This window comes from Hemiscyllium ocellatum, chromosome 3 (assembly GCF_020745735.1).
Source record: "Hemiscyllium ocellatum isolate sHemOce1 chromosome 3, sHemOce1.pat.X.cur, whole genome shotgun sequence".
Lineage (NCBI taxonomy): Eukaryota > Metazoa > Chordata > Chondrichthyes > Orectolobiformes > Hemiscylliidae > Hemiscyllium > Hemiscyllium ocellatum.
In genome coordinates, this window is record NC_083403.1 from 93,460,514 (window position 1) to 93,484,025 (window position 23,512).

The window sequence follows — 23,512 nt, forward strand, 5'->3', positions numbered from 1 at the left end:
CTTTACAAAAAGCCCCAATGCTTTTTATAAGCATATTAAGAGTAGGAGGATTACTTGGAAAAGGATGGGACTTATTAGAGACTAATAACACGTGTAGTAGTATGCATGTGGATGTGGGTGAGGTCTTAAATGAATACTCCTCATGTATATTTACAGAGGAGAGAGACATTGTAGCCAGGGATTTCAGTTAGGATTGTAAGGTCGAGAACATCTTAAGATAGTAGATGTTTAACGGGCACACAGGTGCATAAATTTCCAGGGCCTGATGAGATGTATGCTTAAAAATGTGTTGGCCTTTCGGGCATAAGCCCTTCTTCAGATGAGATGTATCCCAGGCTGCTATGGGAGGCAGGGATGAGATTGTTGGGGCCCTCACTGGCCACAGGTCAAATGTCAGATGACTGGAGGATAGTAATGTGATTCCTTTATTCAATAAGGGCAGCAGGGATAGGCTAGGTAAATAGAGACCAGTTTGTTTAATGTCACAGAGAAATTATTGGAAACAGTTTCTGAAGGGCAGCATTAACTAATGCCTGGAAAGGCAGGAATTGATCAGGGATCATCAGCTCAGATTTGTTAAAGGGTGATCCTGTCTGACGAATTTGAGTTGCTTGAAAAAGTGACTAAATATATTGTAATTCCAAATAAATCTGTTGGACTATAACCTGGTGTTGTGTGATTTTTAACTTTTGTCCACCGTAGTCCAACACTGACATCTCCACATCATATATTGATGAAGGTAGTCTAGCTGATGTGGTTTACATGGACTTCAGTAAAGCCTTTTACAAGGTCCCATGTGGAAGGTTGATCCAAAAGAAAGGAGTTCCATGGGATCCAAGGCAATTTGGCAAACTGGATCCAAAATCAGCTTCCAAGTAGAAAGCAAAGAGTGATGGTAGAGCTACCATGAGGTTCACCATGAGGGGTCTTGGTCTTTGTATTTCCTTTTATGATTTGAATTTGAATAGGGAAGGTGTAATGAGCAAGTTGATATCATTAAAATAGATGGTGTTCTTGATACAGAGATCAGTGGTTTCAGATTGCAGTCTGATATTGACCGGCTGGAAAATAGGGAAGAACAATGACAGATGGAATTGAATCTCAGTAAATGCAAAGTGATGTATTTTGGGAGGTGTAATAAGGGAAGGACATAAACAATGAATAGGTCCCTCGGGAGTACTGATAAGCAAAGAGACCTCGGTGTACTAGTCCATAGATTCCTGAAGGTGTCAGCACAGGTAGATAGGGTGGTGAAGAAGCATGCAGGATACTGCCTTCATTAACTGGGGCATAGGTTAGAGACAAAAAAAACCTGCAAATGCTAGAATCCAAAATAGACAGATAGGGAGGCTGGAAGAATACAGCAAGCCAGGCAGTATTAGGAGGTGGTTTAGATTACTTACAGTGTGGAAACAGGCCCTTCAGCCCTACAAGTCCATACTGTCCCTCCGAAGAGCAACCCACCCAGACCCATTTCCCTACATTTATCCCTTCACCTAACACTACGGGCAATTTAGCATGGCCAGTTCACCTAACCTGCACATCTTTGGACTGTGGGAGGAAACTGGAGCACCTGGAAGAAATCCATGCAGACACGGGGAGAATGTGCAAACTCCATACAGACAGTAGACAGAGGCTAGAATTGAACCCCGGTCTCTGGCACTGTGAGGCTGCAATGCTAACCACTGAGTCATCGTGCCACTGGAAGCAGTATGGAGAAGTTGGCATTTCAGGTGTAACCCTTCCTCAAGCCTTGGGGTGTGATCCCCGACTCCCAACGCAATAAAGGCAAAGTCCCTCTTGTCCTCACCTACCACCCCGCCAGTCTTTGCAACATTCTTAAACAGTTCCGCCAACTCCAATTAAACGCCACCACCAAGAACATCTTCCGCTCCCTACCCCTCTCTGCTTTCCACAACGACTGTTCCCTTCGATAGTCCTTGGTTTGCGCCACTCTCCCCTCTGGCCCGTGCCCCCCCCCATTGAGTTCTCCAAATTCAAATAAGCTCACTCCCATCCCCCGACTCCCTTCCCAGCCCCTCCTCATCCCTTCCACTGCTCCCTGCCACCAACCGGATTCATTCCTCCCATTGACTAACCAGGTCGTACCCTCTACCTGTCTTCATCTATCTCCACTTCACCATCCTGCCCCCACCACCCCTTTACCTGCAGCTCTCCCCACACCAACCGCCAGTCTTGAAGAAGGGTTGCACCTGAAATTCAACTTCTCCACCTTCTGGTGCTGCCTGGCTTGTATGGCATATTGGAGCAAGGAATGGAAGTTACAACATTATAAAGCATGAGTTAATTATGAGTTAGAATCATTGAATCCTGACAGTGTGGAAGCAGGCCATTTGGCCAAGTCCACACACTCCCTCTGAAGAGCATTCCACCCGCCAATCCTATCCTCGTAACCGCACATTTTCCTGGCTAGTCCACCTAACCTACACATCCCTGGACATCATGCCCAATCTAACTAACTTGCACATCTTTGTTCCCATGTCTGCATGGATTTCTTCCAGGTGCTCCAGTTTCCTCCCATGGTTCAATGTGCAAACTCTACACAGACAGTCTCTTGAGGGTGGAATTGAACCAGGGTCCTTGGTGTTGTGAGGCAGCATTGTAACCACTGAGCCATCGTGATGGAATGCAGGTTGCCAAATGGTCACCACACTTTTGGAAGGATATAATTGCACTGGAGAGACTGAGTGGGTTGGGTTTAGTTTCTTTGGAGCAGAGAAATCTGAGGGGTAGTGCAGTCTGATTGAGGTATACAAAATTATGAAAGGTATAGATAGAGCAGATTATGATAGTCCCTTCCTCATGGCAAGTGTGTCTAAGACCAGAGGACATAAGTTTAAGGTGAGCAGCAAGTGATGTAGAGGCGATCTGAGAAAGAACTTTTTCACCCAGAGGGTGGTAGAAATACAAAATGTGCTGCCTGAGAGCAGATGGAGTCAGATACTCTGGCAACATTTAAGAAACACCTGGATGATTATTGAAATGCTAGGGCATAGTTGGCTATGAACCAAGTGCAGATAAGTGGGATTCATCTGATTTGGGGTTTGTTAGTTGGCATAAACATGGTGGGTTGAAGGGCCTGTTTCTAAGCTGTATGATTCTATGACAATATTGACATTATTTTTGTTTTTGTGTTCTGAGCATCACTGACATGGCGTTCATTGTCCATTCGTAATTGCTGTTGAGGAAGTGATAGTGAGCCAGCTTCCTGGACTGCTGCAAATCCATAAGGAGTAGATACTCCCACAGTGCTTTTATGGTTGGGTATTTGTACACCGTATGACTTGAATTCTTAGACTGTACGTGTTTTTTGGCATCCTGATGTCGTACTGCCTAAAAGCAAATTCTTTATAATAAATAATTAAAATGCTCCTAACATTTCTGTAGGTCTGGTAGATTCCTTAAAGATAGGTTAACATTGCAAAAAGCTCCAAGCAGTGCAAGTAGCATACAGTTGTCAAGTTATTCAGTTACAAGGATAATAGGTTGTACAAAACAAGTGTTTAAATTTGCCATTGAAGACTTCTATTACATGTGATCACAAGATAAATGCAGACTATGATAATTATTTGGATTAAAATGTCTGCATACTATATGTGAACATGCTAAAATAAATATATTGCTTTTTGTCTTGAGGCATGTAATGATTTGGACTTGTAATTTAGCCATTGGGTAAGAGGCTCTATCTTGCATTGTGTTAGTTCTAAAAACACATTACTAGGTAGTGTTCTTTAACTGTAATATTTTTGAATTTGGGATGATTTTTCACTAACTTAAAATTCTTCTTGATTGGATGCTACCTTACTGGATATATGTATTTTGGTATGTATTAGATTCTTGGAATTCTCAACAAGTGAATATGAATTTTATTTTAAAATATCAGGGAAGAGTGCCACCAGTGAGCTGACTAAATATTAGGTGAATTACATTGTTGGGATTTAGGTTTTAAACAAGCAGAAAGGAAATGCAGCATTTGCTGATTAACTCAAGAACATAAAGAAAACCTACATTACATGTCAGGCTGGGTTAAAGTTTAGATTGCTGGTGATTTTCTAAGGCATTGATGGTGAGTATCTCAGTGATGATGGTACTGTTGAAGGGTTGAGGAAGGTACCTGAACTTTTCCTTGCTAGATATGGCATTAAATTTTCGTGGATTTGAGTAACAACAGGAGCAACACCAGGTGTACCTAAAAATGAAGTCTCACCCTGGTGAAGCCACAAAACAGGATTACTTACATGCCAAGCAACATTAGCAGCAGACTTTAGCAATTCTCAGCCAAATAATCATATCTAAACTTTACAATGTTGTCTTATCCAGTTATAAATAATGGTGGAGTATGAAATAACAGTCATTGAAGGAAGAGGCTTCACAAAACCCCTTTGTCAATGATGGGGGAGCCCAGCAATTCAAAGCAAAAGATAAGGTTGAAGCATTTGCATCATTCTTCAACCAGAAGTATTGAGTGGGCGATCTATCTTTCCCGCCTTTGGAGGTCCTCAGCAATACAAATGGCAGTCTTCTGCCAGTTCATTTCATTCCATAATAATATCAAGAAATGGCTGGAAGTACTGAATATTACAAAAACCATAGGCCCTGACAACATTTCAGCAATAGCTCTGGAGACATGAACTCTAGAAACTTGCTGCATCGTAGCCAAGCAGTTCCAGTGCAGCTACAACACTGGCATTTACCCAACAAAGTGGGAAATTGCCCAGGTAAGAGGTATAAAATCATGAGGGGCATGGATAGGATAAATAGATGAAGTCTCTTCCTTAGGGTGGGGAGTCCAGAACTAGAGGGCATAGGTTTAGTGTGAGAGGTGAAAGATATAAAAGAGACCTAAAGGTCAACTTTTTCACACAGAGGATGATGCATGTATGGATTGAACTTCCAGAGGAAATGGTGGAGACTAGTACAATTGCAACATTTAAAAGGCATCTGGATGGAAAAAACTAATAGGAAGTGTTTGAAGAGATATGGGCCGAATGCTGGCAGGTGGGACTAGATTGGATTGGGATATCTGGTTGGTATGGATGAGTTGGACAGAAGGGTCTGTTTCCATGCTATACATGTCTCTGACTCTAAGTCTTGTTTAGAAAAAAAACACAAATCTGACCCAGCAAATTAACGCCTCATCAATCTGATCTCCGTAATCAATAATGTTCACAAGATGTCATCAGCCATGCTATCAGACAGTACCTGTGAACCAAAAACCTGCTCAGTGACTCTCCATTTGGGTCACTGGTTCCTGACCTCCTTACAACCTTATTCAAATTTGGACAAAATAGCTGAATTCCAGAGGTGAGGTGAGTGTAACGGCTGTGGACATCATGGACACATTTGACTGAATTTAGCATCAAAAAACCCTGGCAAATTTACAGTCAATATAAATAGGATGAATAACTTGCCGCTTGCTGGAGTCATACCGAGCACAAAGGAAGATGGTTGTATTTATTGGAGATGAATCATCTCAATACCAGGATGTTTCTGTAAGAAGTCCTTAGGGTAAGTGTCCTATACGCAGCCATCTTTACCTGCTTCATCAATGATCTTTCCTCCATAAAGTCAAAAATGGGGATGTTTGCTGATGATTGCAGAATATAGAGTGTAATTCACAACTCCTTTGGTACTGAAGCAGTCTGTTAAAATGCATCAGGTCCTGATTGATAGTCAAGTATGGGCTGACAAGTGGCAAATAACCTTTGTGCACATAAGTATCAGACAATGACCATTTCCAATAAAAGAGAATCATTCACTGGCATCACCATTGCTGAATTCCCCCACCAATTTTAAGACACACACCATCCTGACATGGAAATACTTTGCTCTTCCTTCACTGTCGCTGGGTCAGAATCCTGGAATTCCATTTCTATTAGCACTGTGAATTTACCTGAACCAAATGAACAACAGAGATTTAGAAGGTAGCTTGTCATCACTTTGTCAAGCACAACTAAGGATGGGCAAACTTCTGGCCCAATCGGTGACACCCCCAAACCAGAAATGAACTTTAAACAAATCGCTGCGTGATTTCTGAACAGCTGTGAGTGGAGTTGAAAGTTGTAGGATTGTATGTGAATGGTCTTGAAATTCAGCAGAACATTGATTTCCTGCCTCATGAAGTCTCATGGGCAAGGAATTGTCATGTTGATTATCTCTTACCACCCTCTCTATACTCATGAGTTAGTACTAAGTGAATGCCACTTAGGAGAAGAGTAGAATTAACTCTGGATAGGGACTTCAGTATTCATCGTGAAAAGTTGTTCGGTCATATCACTGCTGGAAGAGTTGTTAATAATACATCTGCTAATGGAGCTTATGGCAGTCGGTGATAGAATCAACAAGGAAGGAAGAGCTTTACTTTAATGCTGTCACCAATCTACCAGTCACAGATAGATCTGCCCATAACAGAATTGGTAATTATGTCTTTGCACAGAGGATGCATTAATTGTTCCCTCTGACACTACTACCATACTAAATACAGTAGATTCAGAATAGATCTTGTTTTGAAAGTGTTAGCATCGGTGAAACACTGTGAGCTGTCAACCACTGTAAAATTACGTCCCATTACATGACCTGGGAAGTACCTCTCTTTATCATTGCTGTCAAGCCAGAGGATCAATTCTAGTTCAATGAAAACATTCCATGCACCAGGCATATGTAAAACGAGGGTTAACATGGTGAAACTACAGCACAGCTGTATCATTGCTAAACAGCAAAATCAGCAGGGACAAAAAGAATGAAGTAGTCTCATGAGAAATGTATCAGTTCTAAACTCTGCAGTTCTAATGCATCCTGTTAAGATTGGTTATGTACAGTTTAAGAAATCCATCTAAATCCCATCTTCCTTGCTGTGGGAAGCCCAACACAACAGTGCAAAAGAACGTTTGAAGCGTTTGCAACCACCTTGAGCCAGAAGTGCAGAATTGATGATTCATCTTGGCCTGCAACTGAGGACCCCAAAGTTATAGATGTCAGTCTTCAGCAATTTTATTCACTCTGTGATATCAAGAAATGGCTCAGGTACAGAAAAGCTGTGGACTCTGACAACATCCTGACAATGGTATTAAATACTTGTGTACCAGAATAAGTCTCCAGTGGAGAATATAATACTGATATCTATCTGGCAATGTGAAAAATTTCCCAGATATGTACATACTGTCCATAAAAAGCAGGAAAAAAACATCCATTGCAGCCATCTACTGCCCCATTAGTTTACTCCCAATCATCAAACTGATTGAAGATGTTGTCAACAGTGATATAAAATGGAACTTACACAGCAATAACCTGCTCACTGATGCTCAGTATGGGTTCTACTGGGACTGCTCAGCTACCACCTCATTAAAGCCTTAGTCGAATCATCATCATGGCAGCGGAATCCCAGAGCTGAGATTTGAGTGACTGTCTTGTAGCTGTGTGCTGCAGAAACGAATGCTACATGCTTCAGTTCAAACTCCTGTTATGTAATGCAATAGATTTCACTGAAATAAAATGTAGAAAGGCTAGTCAATATATTCCTCTTTGTCCTCAATGCTTGGAAAATTTATTGGATGACATCCGGATACACTCAAACAGCTTTTCTCATGACTTGTAATTGCAAGTTACTGCACAGTGATTATCAGGCCATTAAAATATTATACAGATAAAAATAATTATTTCTTCCAAGACAAAAACCCTTTCAATTTTTAGAAATAAAATTTTTGACATGCTACATAAATTTAAATACCAAAGATCTTTCTGTGTAATTAGTTCCTGTAATTTCTTTGTTCTAGTAAATTATCATAATTTTCAGAAAATGTCATTTAAGATGCTAGTCATTGAATTCATGAAATTAAAAAAAAATCAAAAATGACTTTCAGTTTCATAATCCACATCATTGAGCTGGTTTTATTGTAGAATTGCAATTTTCCATTGAGTACTAAGGCTACAAGAAATTCAATGCAATAGCTGCCATTGAAATAAATGTTTATCAGAATAGCCTGTAATAGAATATGTATAAGGTAGATATACTGTGAAATCTCAAAAATATTTTCATATTGCAGTGCATTCGTTCCTTTGAATGTTCCAGTGAACCAGAACTCCACAGAATGGGAAAAAGTGAAACTTTTATTTGAGGAACTGGGAAGCAGCCGTAAGTATAACAATGATTTTATATTGCTACATAAAAGGAATTATTTGCAAGAAATCAGAGGAGATGGGGAGGTTATCATTGGTATATTGTTAGAATTTCACTAACCATAAGCATAACCACAACCATTAACATATGAGCCACCGTGGGCGGCACGGTGGCACAGTGGTTAGCAATTCCCGACTCAGGCGACTGACTGTGTGGAGTTTGCACGTTCTCCCTGTGTCTGCGTGGGTTTCCTCCGGGTGCTCCGGTTTCCTTCCACAGTCCAAAGATGTGCGGGTCAGGTGAATTGGCCATGCTAAATTGCCCGTAGTGTTAGGTAAGGGGTAAACGTAAGGGTATGGGTGGGTTTCGCTTCGGCGGGTTGGTGTGGACTTGTTGGGACGAAGGGCCTGTTTCCACACTAAGTAATCTACTCTAATCTAAAAATGAGGAACGGCTGAGGATCCTAGGCGAAGAGACTAGGACCCGTGGGCACAGCCTTAGAATTAGAGGGGTAAATTCACAACAGAAATGCAGAGACATTTCTTCAGCCAGAGAGTGGTGGGCCTGTGGAATTCATTGCCGCAGAGTGCAGTGGAGGCTGGGATGCTAAATGGCTTCAAGGCCGAGATTGATAAATTCTTGATGTCACAAGGAATTAAGGGCTATGTGGAGAATGCTGGTAAGTGGAGTTGAAATGCCCATCAGCCATGATTAAATGGCGGAGTGGACTTGATGGGCTGAATGACCTTACTTCCACTCCTGTGTCTTATGGTCTTAAGTCTTAAATACATCTAGATAACAGGGTCACAGTATTACATCAATCACTAATTTGCCTTAAAAATACCTAACCCGAAGGATCTGTAATCAATTTGTGAAATTTAGTATACTCCTATGTTGTGCTCATTGATGAACTGAAGATCTGACGTCTGGTGTGGAATATATATACTTTTTGTAGCTTCTCACAGTGAAACTGACGCAAAATGGAATGGAAAGGATTTATCCTTTGAAGCCATCACTGAATTTCACCCTTAGTGTGCATGCAAGTTGAAAGTTGATTTGCCAGTATTTCCTATGAGTCAACTTAACTGATACGAAGATTATTTTTCTTCCTTTGCCAGTGATTGCCATGATCACTTTTGGAATAAAGTTATCAGTTAGCCAATGCTACTAATCAGTAATGGTGTTAACCTGCAGAGTAGTTTGTCTCATTATACCGAATTTACTTCAGTGGATCAACATCCAACTTAATGAATATGCTCCTCCAAATTTTGTTGAGAAACTATTTTAATCTTAGAAATACTGTTGAGTCATATTTTGGTATCAAAGGCAGTATTTTTGGTAAAACATAATTTCACAGGCTTATTTATATGACTGGTTATAACCATACACTGACTTTGACAAAACTTTTATTTCTGTTAGTATGTAACTAGGATTTGCTGATAAAGATTAATAGAAAGATACCAAAGAAAATAACTTGCAACAAATGAAGTTGTTTTGCAAATGACGGTGCGGAAGTAGCAAACTTAAGGGCAAATAGAAGGGTGCAATATATGTTTAACAACTGTACTGAGGGCATTCCTATTGTCAAGATCACTAGCACAGGGATTTGACCCACTCCATACACTGATATCAAGTCTAAATGGAGTCCTGTAATACTTTTCAAAGAAGAACAGGACTGTTATTGTCTTGTAGGAGAAAGTGAGGTCTGCAGATGCTGGAAATCAGAGCTGAAAATGTGTTGCTGGAAAAGTGCAGCAGGTCAGGCAGCATCCAAGGAACAGGAAATTCGACGTTTTGGGCATAAGCCCTTCATCAGGAATGAGGAAAGTATGTCCAGCAGGCTAAGATAAAAGGTAGGGAGGAGGGACTTGGGGGAGGGGCGATGGAGATGTGATAGGTGGAAGGAAACGTTTCTCTGAAACGTTCCGCAAGTAGGCGGCCTGTCTCCCCAATATAGAGGAGGCCACATCGGGTGCAGCAGATGCAATGAATGATGCGTGTGGAGGTGCAGGTGAATTTGTGGCGGATATGGAAGGATCCCTTGGGGCCTTGGAGAGAAGTAAGGGAGGAGGTGTGGGCGCAAGTTTTGCATTTCTTGCGGTTGCAGGGGAAGGTGCCGGGAGTGGAGGTTGGGTTGGAGGGGTTTGTGAGAGTGTTGTCCTGAGCTGGGTTAGGGCTGATTGCAGGGAATGTAAGTAGCGACGCATGGCTGCAAGGGTGGAGCGGAGCATCCAGAGGGAGGTCTGTTGCTGGAGGCTTCGGATCTGTTGTAGGTACAGGTTGTCCTGGTTGGGTCCAAATTTTGTTGGTCGGAACGTAGTCCGGAGTCCGGTTTGAGAGAGTGTTGTCCTCTGGTTAGAGGAGGAGCGCCTCATCTTCCGCCTGGGAACCCTCCAACCACAAGGGATGAACTCAGATTTCTCCAGTTTCCTCATTTCCCCTCCCCCCACCTTGTCTCAGTCGAATCCCTCGAACTTAGCACCGCCTTCCTAACCTGCAATCTTCTTCCTGATCTCTCCGCCCCCACCCCACTCCGGCCTATCACCCTCACCTTGACCTCCTTCCACCTATCACATCTCCATCGCCCCTCCCCCAAGTCCCTCCTCCCTACCTTTTATCTTAGCCTGCTGGACACACTTTCCTCATTCCTGATGAAGGACTTATGCCCGAAATGTCGAATTTCCTGTTCCTTGGATGCTGCCTGACCTGCTGCGCTTTTCCAGCAACACATTTTCAGTTGTTATTTTCTTGTCCCAGCAATCAATATCTCAGTTAATGTTATTTAGTCGTTTGTCTCACTGCAGTTCTATAGATTTGCTGCACGAATTGGCTGGTGTTTACTCCTGTCACAGAAGTATGACACTTGCAAAGAACTTCATTGGTTCAGTCATGTGGGACATAAGGCTATGAAAGCACTTTTCAAATTCAAGTTATTTTCTGAATGACTGAATGCATAAGCAGCAGTAAAAGAAGCTCAAGAGTTTTGATCCATTCTTTAAGGGCTTGGAGTGTGGGCAAGATGGTTAAACCCTTCACTGTCATTGAAACAGGAGAGAACAGAAGATTACATTGGTCAGATTCTGAGATTAGAAAAAAACAACAGATTTATGTATTAAGCTTGGGAATGGGTGGAATTGTTTCTGTAAGATAGAGAGAAACCATGAATATCTAAAACCCACTCAGTGTCATGCCACATGGGAAACAGACCCTTTGGTCCAACTCGTCCATGCCGACCAAGTCTCATAAACTGAACTATCCCTTTCAACCTTTCCTATCCATGTATCTGTCCAAATGCCTCTTAAATGTTGTAATTGTACCTGCCTCAACTACTTCCATACACACACCACCCTGTGTATAGGAAGTTGCCCCTCAGGTCCCTTTTAAAGCTTTGCCCTCTCGCCTTAAACCTGTGTCTTATAGTTTTGGACTCCCTTACCCGGGGGACAAACCCTTTGCCATTCACCTTGTTCTATGTCTGTCATGATTTTATAAACTCCAATTAAGCCACCCCGAGCCTCCTACGGTCTAGGGAAGAAAGTCTCAGCCAATCCAGCCTCTCCTTATAACTCAAACCTTCAAGTCTCTATAACATTCTTGTAAATCGTTTTGCACACTTTCCAGTGTAATAACATCGTTCCTGTAGCAGGGCAACCAGCTTTGTATGTAGTACCCCAAATGTGGCCTTACCAATGTCTTGTACAGCTGTAACATTATGTGAGATTTGAATTTGGTATATTGGGAATAAGAAACCATTAAAGGTTTAAGAGGATAGGAGTAATGGGCTTGCAAGACAGTAAAGAACTGGATATAAGCAGTGATATTTTGAGTGAGCTGTTGTTGCAATCCAGAAATCCATTTGTAAAGTGGTAGAACTAAAGTCGACTTTTACAAATTTTTCTCATGAGTAGTAATTTATGGAGTTGTATACTAGAAACATACATCTGTTGTCTGTTTATGAGGATACAGATAAAGCTTCAGCTAATGTACACCACTTCAATACTACTTCAATATCAAATCGTGATCAAACGTTAAATAAAGTAAGTTCTCATTTGATTTTTCAGTTTTATTTTGAAATGGTGACCATTCAAAATAATGTAGGATTTTTAAAGCAAAGCTGTAGACTTGCATTGCTAACTGAAAATAAATATTCAGATGCTATTACCTTTAAAATTTGCTCAGAATGCATGAATCATAAATCTAGTCAAATTAACACTTCTAATGCAGTCCATTGACTGGTACATATGTAAGACGGTAGTGACAATGATGCCAAACGCTCTCTGTTTCATGTTTTCATGTGTTTTGAGTGGAGGCACATGTGAAAATGAAAACATCCCTCTCCTGAGGATCAAAAATAGCAAAATTCTTCAGTTCTGAAAATCTGATTCTCACAAGTATGAGTCTTTATTAAACCTCACAACTTTCTAGTCAAAAGTATGAGTTACAGAGTGCCTATTACTGCGATCATAGCGAAATTAACTTTAGACAGGACTGCAGCTCTTGCAGAATGAGACTTGAACACATTGACATTGGCTCCAGCTTGAACCATGATGAGATTTATCCATTTAGCTGTAATGACTGTGGTCACCAATTTTTGTAGATTTCTAAAACTCGCAAAATGCTATTTCTCACTGTTTTTGAAAGTGTGCTGTCCTAAATCAAATATTCTAACAGATATATACACATCCTGATATGTGCATTCTCAACATAAGTTTATAACCTGTTTCTCTTAATTTGCTTTGCCTCAAAAAATATTGTTTGTATCTAATAGATATACAATTTGTTGACATTGTGCAGACATACGTGTTCTCATTGACACTTCTTAAAGGCTAAGTAATGAAACACGCAAAGTATTCATAGGTAGTCTAGCACGGGCTTTACATTACACATAGTGTTATCACTTGACTCTGAAGATTTCTGGTTATACGGATCTCTGTTAAAAGGAGCAACTAGGCTTATGAACCCAAAATGTGCCTATCTGACAATGCAACAAAAGACAAAGTGAAGGGCTTTTGCCCGAAACGTCGATTTCGCTGCACTTTGGATGCTGCCTGAACTGCTGTGCTCTTCCAGCACCACTGATCCAGAATCTGGTTTCCAGCATCTGCAGTCATTGTTTTTACCTCAACAAAAGACAAAGCTGACTTTGTTGTGTTCGTGGCAAGGTAACAAAGTCCGTGCAAAGAGATTTGCAATACAGACTCTACATGTTTTCTTGTTGGATTAATTTATTGTCTACTACACAAATCCATCCTCGGCTTGATGAAAATTGATTTCAATTTTTCTGTAGCAGGCAAAATATGAAAAAGCACTTATTGCCATGGTGGTAGAGTTTGGTAGCGAAGAAACAATTTTCTACCTGTGCACTTAAATGTGATACACTCCCAGAAGGATATAGAGGCTTTAGAGAGGCTACAGAAAAGGATTCCTGAAGAAGGGCTCATGCCCGAAACGTCGATTCTCCTGCTCCTTGGATGCTGCCTGACCTGTCACGCTTTTCCAGCAACACATTTTCAGCTCTGATCTCCAGCATCTGCAGTCCTCACTTTCTCCTACAGAAAAGGATTAACAGGATGTTGCCTGGTTTAGAGGATATTGGCTACGAGGAGAAATTAGACCAACTTGGTTTGATCTTACTTGAATGCCGGAGGATGGGGGGCAATTGTTAGAAATTTACAAAATTACGAGAGGCATAGATAGAATGGATAGTCAAGAGTCTTTTTCCCAAGGTAGAAATGTCAATTACTAGGGGTAAGTTTCAGATAAAAGGGCAAAAGTTAAAGGAGATATGAGAGGCAAGGTTTTTACACAGAGAGTGGGAAGTGCCTAGAATGTGCTGCCAGAGGAAGTAATTGAAGCAGACTCAAAGGCAACATTTAAGACACAACATGACAGATGCATGAATAGGCAAGGAATAGAAGGATATGGACAGCATGGAGACAACAGTTATTTAGTTAAGAAAGGTGTTAAATGTTGGCGCAGGTTGAGTGGGCCTGTGCCATTGCTGTACTGTTTTTTGTTCTTTGCCTTTTATAAAAGGTGAGAATCTGATTTCCCATACAAATGACATAACTGTTGGAAAGCTTTTGTACAAGTTATTCATTGAATTTCTTTCATTTAAATTTATTATTTTTTTTATTTCACATATTTTTCTAATCAATCTGATGAGAGATGTTATTGCACCCCACTTTAGCAGGTGAGACTTAAACCCGGACCTCTTAGTCGAGGGGTGTCGCAAGAGGGCCAAAGGTGGCACTGCACACCCTTGGTACCCGTGGGACTTGAACTGGCTTAGAGGCAGGGACACTACCATGTGCCACATGAAGGCACTCAATTTCCTTAATTGTAATTAACTTATTTTTCTAATCAACCTGTCCAGAGATGTTACGCACCTTTGGAGCAGGTGGGACTTGAACCTCTTGGTCTAATTGTAGGGACACTACTACTGCACCGCAAGAGGGCCCTTCAATGTCTTTGATTTATCATCAGCAACTTGATTTAAGACACCTGCCAAACTTCTTTCAGTTGCACACAAGTCTTTAGATAGGCATCATTTCCAGCAAATTGGCTGGTTCATTGCATGCCTGTGATTATTTTCCCTTCCAATACTGATTGTATATGCCATTGCAGTAATGTTTTGAAGTTGCATGGCAAAATGTATTTGACCAGTTGTTGTAGAAAGATTTATAAAGTAACTGAAGCATCAGTAATTTTCAGTAATTAATTTCAGTTCTTTCTGCTTATGCTTTCTCCAGTGTGTATGGCACCCCATCCAATGCTGGAAGCAACATTTTTATGCACTCATCATCACTATTATGAACTGCAGTTTGTTATTGTCAGACTTGATAAGTTAGCCCAAGTTAGATCATTGTGAGCTGGAGGGAAAAGAATAATTCTTATCAAAATGCCTTTTTTTTTCAAAGCCTAAATTTTTGATTCTTTATCAGTCTCTTGTAATGCAGTGGTATTGTATATTAAGAAGGCAGGTATTAATTTACCAGTGACAGATACAACAGATTCTATTGTTAATGAATTTAAGGATAACAAGCCTTTGTGAGCAAAGCACATTTCCTGAGATTTTGCTTCAATGAGACTGATTTGCGTTATGGAGAAATGCAGTATAAATCATAACAAAATACTAGAAAAAAAATCTTCGGGCAAAGAGGACTAGGCAAGCAGTATAAGAATCCCCTTTGGCCATTCCTCTGAAAAACAGATGCACCGCTTTGGATGTTGTAGAGAGGAATTGCCTCTTGGGGAAAACAGCAACAGCCAAATTCCTGGCACCATGGTTGGCTCTGCTGCACAGGGAATGAACAAAAAGTCTGGAAATGCAATAGTCGTAAGGGATTCAATTGTAAGGGGAATAGATAGGGATGTTTCAGTGGCTGAAAATGAGACTGAAGGATGGTATGTTGTCTCCCTGATGGTAGGGTCAAGGGTTCCACAGAGTGGCTGCAGGACATTTGAAGGGGGATGATGAATAGCCAGTTGTTGTGGTACACATTGGTTCCAATAACATACGTAGAAAAATGGATGAGGTCCTAAAAGCAGAATATTGGGAGTTAGGAACTAGCTGAAAGGTTGGACTCAAAGGTGGTGATCGCAGAATTATTACCAGTGCCGCATGCTAGTCAGTCGAAATAGCAGGATCCGTCAGATGAATATGTGATTAAAGAGGAGGAGAGTTTCAGATTACTGGGGCACTGGGACTGGTTCTGGGAGAGGTGTAAACAGTACAGTCCAGACACGTTTCACTTGGGCAAGGCTGAGACTGATGCCCAAGGTGGGGGGGGGAGTCTTTGTTATAGTGTTGGGGAGGGTTTGAACTAAATTGAGGGAGGATTTGGAACCTATGCAAGGAGTCTGAGGAAGGGGAATTGAGAAGAAGAACAAAAGACAAAGGAGAATAAGAAAAGTGATAAACAGCGGAATCAAAGGCCAGAATCAAGGAAGACCACAGTAAAAAATGTAGGAATGATACAAATAGCACTAAAAAGACAAACCTTGAAGCTTTGTGCTTGAATGCACAGAACATTTGAAATAGGATGAATGAATTGATCATGCAAATAGCTGTAAGCGGTATGATTTGTTTGGGATCATAGCCACATAACTACAGGGCGACCAGGGAGGGGAACTGAACATCCAGAAAGTATTTGGTAGGACAGACAAAAAGAAAACAGCGATGGAGTTTCAATTCTGGTTAATGTGGTTAGAAACATGATATTGAGGATAGATATTAGCTCAGGTAATATAGAATATGTGTGGATAGAATTGAGAAAAGCATTACAGATAGTATATCGAACACCAAATTGTAGTGGTGATGTTGGGAATGGCATTAAACAGGAAATCAGAGATGCAAGTAACAAAGAAACGTTCATAATTATGTATGACTTTAATCTGCATGTAGGTTGAGCACGTCAAATTAGTCACAATACCATAGAGGAAGAATTCCTGGAGTGTACACAGGATGGTTTATTGAACCAATACTTTGAGGAATCAGCGAGAGAACAGGCCATCTTAGATTGGATGTTATGTGGTGAGAAAGGAATTATTAGTAATGTAGTGTGAGAGACCCCTTGGAGAAAAAATGACTATAATAAGGTAGAATTCTTCATTAAGATGGAATGTGATGTTATTGATTCTGAGACTAGGATCCTGAATTTTAATAAGGGGCACTACAAAGTTGTGAATTGATTATGATGGATTGGGAAATCTTACTGAAAGGAATTACAGTGAATAGGCAATGGCATACATTCAAAGAGCAAATGGGTGCACTACAAAAGTTTTTATTCTTGTCTGAAGCAAAACTGCAAAGAGAACAATGGCCAAGCCATGACTTATGAGGGACGTTAGAGATAGTATTCGGTGCAAAAAGAGGCATGAAAATTGGCAAGAAAAAATAATGGATTTATGGATTGGGAATAGTTGAGAAGTCAGCACAGGAGGACCAAGGGGTTGATTAAGAATGGGAAAACAGAGTATGAGAGTAAGTTTGCAGGAAATGTCAGAATGTACTGTAAAGATTTCTATAGGGGGACTTTATAGTGGAAACCAAAGAAATGCCTGATGAATGAAATTCATACTTTGCTTTTGTCTTCACAAAGGAGGGCATATAAAATGTAGCAGAAATGGGGAATATCGGATTTAATGAGAGAGAGGAACTGAAGGCAAATCTGTATTGGTACAGAAGTGGTGTTGGGGAAATTGATGGGATTGAAGGATTGATAAAGCCCCAAGGCCTGATGGTCTACATCCCAGAGTTCCTTAGGAAGTGGCCCTAGAAATTGTGGATGCAATGATGCTCATCTTCCACAATTCATTAGACTTTGGAACTTTGGATTAGAAGGTATCTAATGTAACCCCACTATTTGGAAAACAGGAAATTGTGGACCAGTGCTCTTGCTATAGAGGGAGGGCAGTGAAGGTTTACCAAATTTATTCTTGGGATGGTAGGACTGACATATGAGGAGAGATTTAGTTGGTTAGGATTGTATTCACTAGAGTTTGGGAGAATGAGGAGGGATCTCAAAGACACCTATAAATTTTAAAGGGACTAGTCAGTTTAAATGTTGGAAAGATGTTCCTTATGATGGGGGAGTTTGAAATAAGGGGACATAGTTTAAGGTCAAGCATCAAAACCTATACAACTGAGATGAGAAGTTTCTTCACCCAGAGAGTGATGAACCTGTGGAATTGATTTCCACAGAAAGCGTTTGAGGTCAAAAGATTGTGCTTTCAAGAAGGAGGTAGATATAGTTCTTGTGGCTAAAGGGATCAAAGGCTATGGGGGAGGATGGGATTATGATATTGAAGTAAATGATTATCCATGATCATAATGAATGTCAAAACAGTTTCAAGGAATCAATTGGCCTACTTCTGCTCCTTGTTTCTAAGCTGAAACTAAGATTGGACAGTACTTGCTCTGACTGTAACCATTGCTCTCTGCTTCATTTTGACAACCATTAACGTATCATCTACATTTACCACACAACTTTATGAAAACACATGATCCTGAGATCAGCTCATTTGGTAATGCTGTAAAGTGCCATGATGCCGTTTCCATCTCGATTTTATTTATTTTCCATGTTGACTTCCAATTTCCTTGGTATAGTATACATCTCTGAGGCCATAAAGCAGACCTTATTGAGGAATTGTACAATAGTATCTAACCTGCCAATTCTAAATTTTGTAGGTTTGTTCAGATTTGATCTAGAATCTTAAGATTTGTTGCCTATTTCTTGCTGTGTAAAATAACTTGAGACAAAGTCTCCATGTGTTAACATAGTTTTTTCAATCACACCTATATCAAAGACTATAAATTTCCTCATTCCTAGCTTTAATTTCTTTGCTGTTCAAAGCAGTTTAAAATCTTACTTCACTGGATCAATACATTCAAATTCTGACTCATATCAAGAAATAATGTTTGATTGGATGCTGTAGTTTCCCAAACGTGTTTATTGTTGATTAAGCAACCTCTAGTATTTCAGTTATGACATGAAATAAGACAATACACTTTCATTTATTTGAGATATATTAGTGTAGGATAATTCAGTCTCAGCTCGTGTCTTTCTGACAGTTGACAAATGGCAAGTGTTTGCCATGTTTAAACCTTTGGGCGATTCTTTCCCTGTCCAGGCTTGTTCTGCAGATATTGTGAGGGGTTGAAGTAGCACTTGATTCTAAAATAGGGCTGAGCTATTTTTCCCTGTGCATGGTATCTATGCAGCATCCTGGTGCTTCTGACGAAGAAAGGCCTGCTTTACATTGTCTGCTGAGATATTACAATATGTATTGCACTGTAGTTTAAACTAGGTGCAGTTTCTTAGTGCCCTTTTGGCTTTTGTTCCTTGTTCATTACCTTCATGTTCTTATAGAAATCAGTTTTGACCTGCTACTTTACACAACAGCATAAGTTTTAAGGAATTAAATTATTAAGTTATCAGTAATGGCAGGACAGATGGATGTGTCAAGTCAGCGGTATCTGTGAACTCCTGGTTACCATTGTGGTTCAGAACAGCAAGTGTTTGAATGTGCAACTTTGGCTCAGAGTTATTGAACTGGATGCTGAATTATTCACATTGTGTTGCACCAGGGAGGAGGAAAGTTACCTAGATTTTTGGACAAAGGAGCAATAATTCTTCTTGGAGTAAGAACTTCTGATTTGTGATCTTTCTGATTTTCATTGGTCAGAGAGAAGTGGGTTTAAATGTGATTGAGGAAAGTAAAGGGACCAGAGGACACGAATGTCAGGCTGTGCAGTTGTCCAATTGATTTTCAGTACTCTGAGCATGTGTGAATGAGAGCAAGGGCTATAGGGTGGATGAACAAACAGACCATGACATGGTAGTAAGTGTAACTATTCAAGTTGGAGAGCAACAAGGAATGTAATAGTAGTAATAGATGGTATATTAAATGGCTTGGCATTATTCTCTTCAGCAAAGTGTAGAAGTCCAGATGCTGTGCGACTGCCCAGTGCCAGAGTTCGTGACACCTGCTGAGAGCTGGAAAGGAACTTGAAATGGGAGGGGAAGCAAACAGTGGTTGTGATCCATGGAAGAGGAACCAAAGACATGGTTAGAATTGGGAAGAGATTCTACATGAGGAGCTAGTCACTAAGTTTAAAGGCAGTACCTCAAAAGTTATAATCTCCAGATTACTACCTGAGCTGCATGTATTTTGCAAAGGTTACAATGTATTGGAGGGATGAATACATGGCTTGAAGACTGGTTTGAGAGAAGTAGGTTCTAGTTTATGGGCCACTGGCACCATTACTGGAGAAAGTGGGGCGATATCATGAAGAATATCTGTTGTCTACCTGAACCATTCTGGGCCATTGTTTTTGTAAATGACATTTGTAGGGAAATAGAGGGGATTTCGAATTAATTTCTGGGGCAAGGAATTGAAAGTGAAAATGTGTGGTTTATCAGAGAGCAGAGATAAAGTAGGAGAGGAAAGTAGTAATACTAATTGCATCCACACTGTCCACTGGAATAGGATGTTTGGAGGGTGGCAAATGTTATTCCCTTGTTCAAAGAAAGAGAATAGGGACATCACTGAGAATTATTCTCTAGTCCAATTATTGGAGCAAATGATTGGAGAGGATTATGAGAGACAGGATTTATGATTTTTTAGAAAAGCATAGCTGGATAAGAGATAGTTGGCATGGCTTTGTGAAGGGCAGGTCATGCCTCTCAAACTTTGCTGAATTCTTTGAGGATGTGACCAAACACATTGATGAATGTAGAGAAGTGGATATGCTGTAAATGGATTTTACCAAGGCGTTTGATAAGATAGATTCATTCAGAAAGTAAGAAAGCATAGGATACAGGAAAATCAGGTTGTCTGGATAAAACATAGCCTGGCCTAGAGAAGACAAGGTGATGGTAGATGAAAAGTATTCAGCCTGGAGCTTGTGACCAGTGGTGTTCTGCCGGGATCTGTTTTGGGGCCTCTGCTCTTCATGATTTTTATAAACGACTTGGATGAGAAGGCTTGACAGGCCAGATGTTCCAAGTGAAATCATACATCATTTAGATCAATCACTGTTAACAAAATGACAACAGATTTAATTTAAGCCTCCTGTATCCCATTCTCTGCTTCGGTAGTGAGATCTGATTCTTCAGTTTGCTGAAAACTACCTGCTATCGCAATCAGAGGTATTCAGATAGATGGCCAAGACATTGCAATCATGCCACCATGGCAAATTAAGGTAGCAAATGATAATTCTGGATTCTTCCAAAGTTGTTATTTTGTTTTTGTAATAAGCTTTATTTTTGAATGTTATCCTTTCATAATAAATCTGATGGGGCATTTTAACATGGTATTTTCAGGCTTTTAATCTTTTGTAGAATACAACAGAAAATGCTGCACATATTGTGCAGATCTGCCAGCATTTGCAGAAAGATAAACTGTCAGTATTTTAGGAGAATTATTTTTCTGCAGGATATTTAATTTTTTTTGTTTTCTTTTAATGCTTTTATTAGCTGGGTTACTCCATACAAATTGAAATATTATATATTTTTCGGTTGTTTACTTTTCACTAACATGACCAGCTACAGGGGCAGTCTGTAACTGCAGGAAATTTACTTTTAAAACTGTACAGTGGAAACTAAAATAAAGCTGCTATTTCTAGCTAATATATTTATTGTTATGTATTTTGTTTGCAGATGGTTTGGCTGCTTTGTCTTTTTCCATAAGCACCTTAACCTTGATTGGTATGCTCGCAGTGATAACTTACACAGTAAGTAAAAGTGACTGACTTGCTGCCTCATTAACATTTTATTTGATGTCTTGAGTTTGCAGAGATGGTATGAGGTACAATTCGGATTGGGATGGGGACAACAAAAGGCTTTGGGAATGAGTGAGGGTGGCACAATTTGGCATAAGTTAGCATGAAGAGTTTCCAAAAGCTTCCTGGATTTAAAATAAAAATTGGTATTGTGAACATCGAACTTGTGGTAGTGTGTGTATTTGACAAGAAAGGTGAGGTTTCTTTCTATTCAATGGATGCAGCACCAAATGCAACTTTTGAATGAATTGTTGTCTTGGTTAGTCGTCAGTGAGGTATACTTAAGTCTGAATCATCCTCAGGAATATATGCTATTTCGCAATTAATTCATTTGGAGGCCGTCCATAATGGTAAAGGCTTAATGATACTGAACATACATACTGACTCCTGTTCTTTCACATATTTTGGGCATATCATTGCCATGACATGCTATTTTAGCTGTGGAAATTCTTCGAGTTGATACAACCAAAAATGTAACGCTGTTTTAATAAAAAGGTGTTCTGCAGCACATTAAATTATTTGGTCATTTTACATGCAAACACACTTTTCTTTTCTTCCAAGTGAGCGACACCCACATAGAAGGTTATAGAAAACAAGAAAAACTTTTAGGATCTGATTTTTCAGAACATAATTTCTACACCTCCTGGTCCTTGTTCATCCATAAGATCATAACACATAGGAGCAGAATTAGACCATCGATCCATCAGGTTTGTTTTGCTATCTGATCATACTTGAAGAGTTTCTCAACCCTCTTGTCCTAATTTCTCCCTGTAACATTTGATCCCTTTACTAATCAAGAACATATCTATCTATGCCTTAAATACACTCAATGACTTGGCCTCCACAGCCTTCAGTGGCAATGAGTTACAAGAATTCACCACCCTTTGGCTGAAGAAATACCTCCTTATCTCAGTTCTAAAGGGTTGTCCCCTCAGTCCGAAGTTGTTGCCTCAGGTCCGAGTCTCTCCTACTTGTGGAAACATCATCTCCACCCTCCTGTTTTCAGGCCTCTTAGTATTCTGCAATTTTCATTGAGATTCTCCCCTCATTCTTCTAAATTCCATTAAGAACAGACTTAGAGTTCTCAACCAATTCTTGTACGACATGCTCGTCATTCCCAGGGTCATTCTTGTGAACCTCCTCTGGATCTTCTCTGATGCCAGCAATTGTTCCTTCCTAAAAACATAAGGCACTGTTCAAAATGCAGTCTAATACAACCTCAACAGTACCCTGCTGCTCATGTATTCTACCCGTCTCAAAATAAATGCCAGCATTGCATTTACCTTCCTAACTATGTACTGAATCTGAATGTTAACCTTAAGACGTTCCTGAATGAGGACTCCTTTGTCCTTCAGATTTTTTAAGCATTTGCCCATTGTATTTCATCTGCTATTTATTTGCCCATTCTCCTTGCCTGTCCAATTCCTTCTGCAGCCTCCCCACCTTTTCAGCACTATTCTGTCCCTCCTATCTTTGTGTCATCTGCAAACTCAGCAACAATGCTGTCGTGTCCTTCAACCAGCTCATTAATGTGTTACATGAACAATTGTGGTCCCAAACTGGCCCCTACGGAACTACACTAGTTTTCAAAAAGACCCCATCATCTCCACACTCTGCCTTGTGTTGGTGAGCCAAATCTCTATCCATGCCAACACCTTTCCCCAAACACCGTGGGCTCTTATTTAGCACTCCTGTGTGCTACCTTGTCAAAAGCCTTTTCGAAATTCAAATAGAACACATCCACTGTGGAATGTTGTTATTTTCCTATTTACATACACTTGACAATTAAGGAAAGGATGTGTGTCATATGCAACATTTCTTAGAAAGGAATAAACTGTATAAAAGCCCAACTATTCTTTGACAACTGTGAAACAAATAGCAAAGAAATGGCTGGAAGTACTGAATACTACAAAAGCTATGTGTCTTGCCAACATTTCAGCAATAGCTTTGGAGACATGAACTCTAGAACTTGCTGCACCGTAGCCAAGCTGTTCCAGTTCAGCTACAACACTGGCATTTACCCAACATTTAAGAGGTATAAAATCATGGATAGGATAAATAGACAAAGTCTGTTCCTGGGGTGGAAG

The 23,512-nt window shown here is 40.2% G+C and overlaps 1 protein-coding gene across 2 annotated transcripts in view; it reads left to right on the forward strand.

Annotated features, from left to right (window-relative positions):
• The window catches only part of lmbrd1 (LMBR1 domain containing 1), a 282,689-nt gene that overhangs the window by 122,406 nt on the left and 136,771 nt on the right, over nt 1–23,512 (forward strand). For both annotated transcript variants that reach the window (XM_060821284.1, XM_060821285.1), the window contains 2 exons: nt 8,064–8,152; nt 21,304–21,377. In XM_060821284.1, the coding sequence (XP_060677267.1) occupies nt 8,064–8,152; nt 21,304–21,377 (163 nt within the window). The remainder of the gene's footprint in view (nt 1–8,063; nt 8,153–21,303; nt 21,378–23,512) is intronic.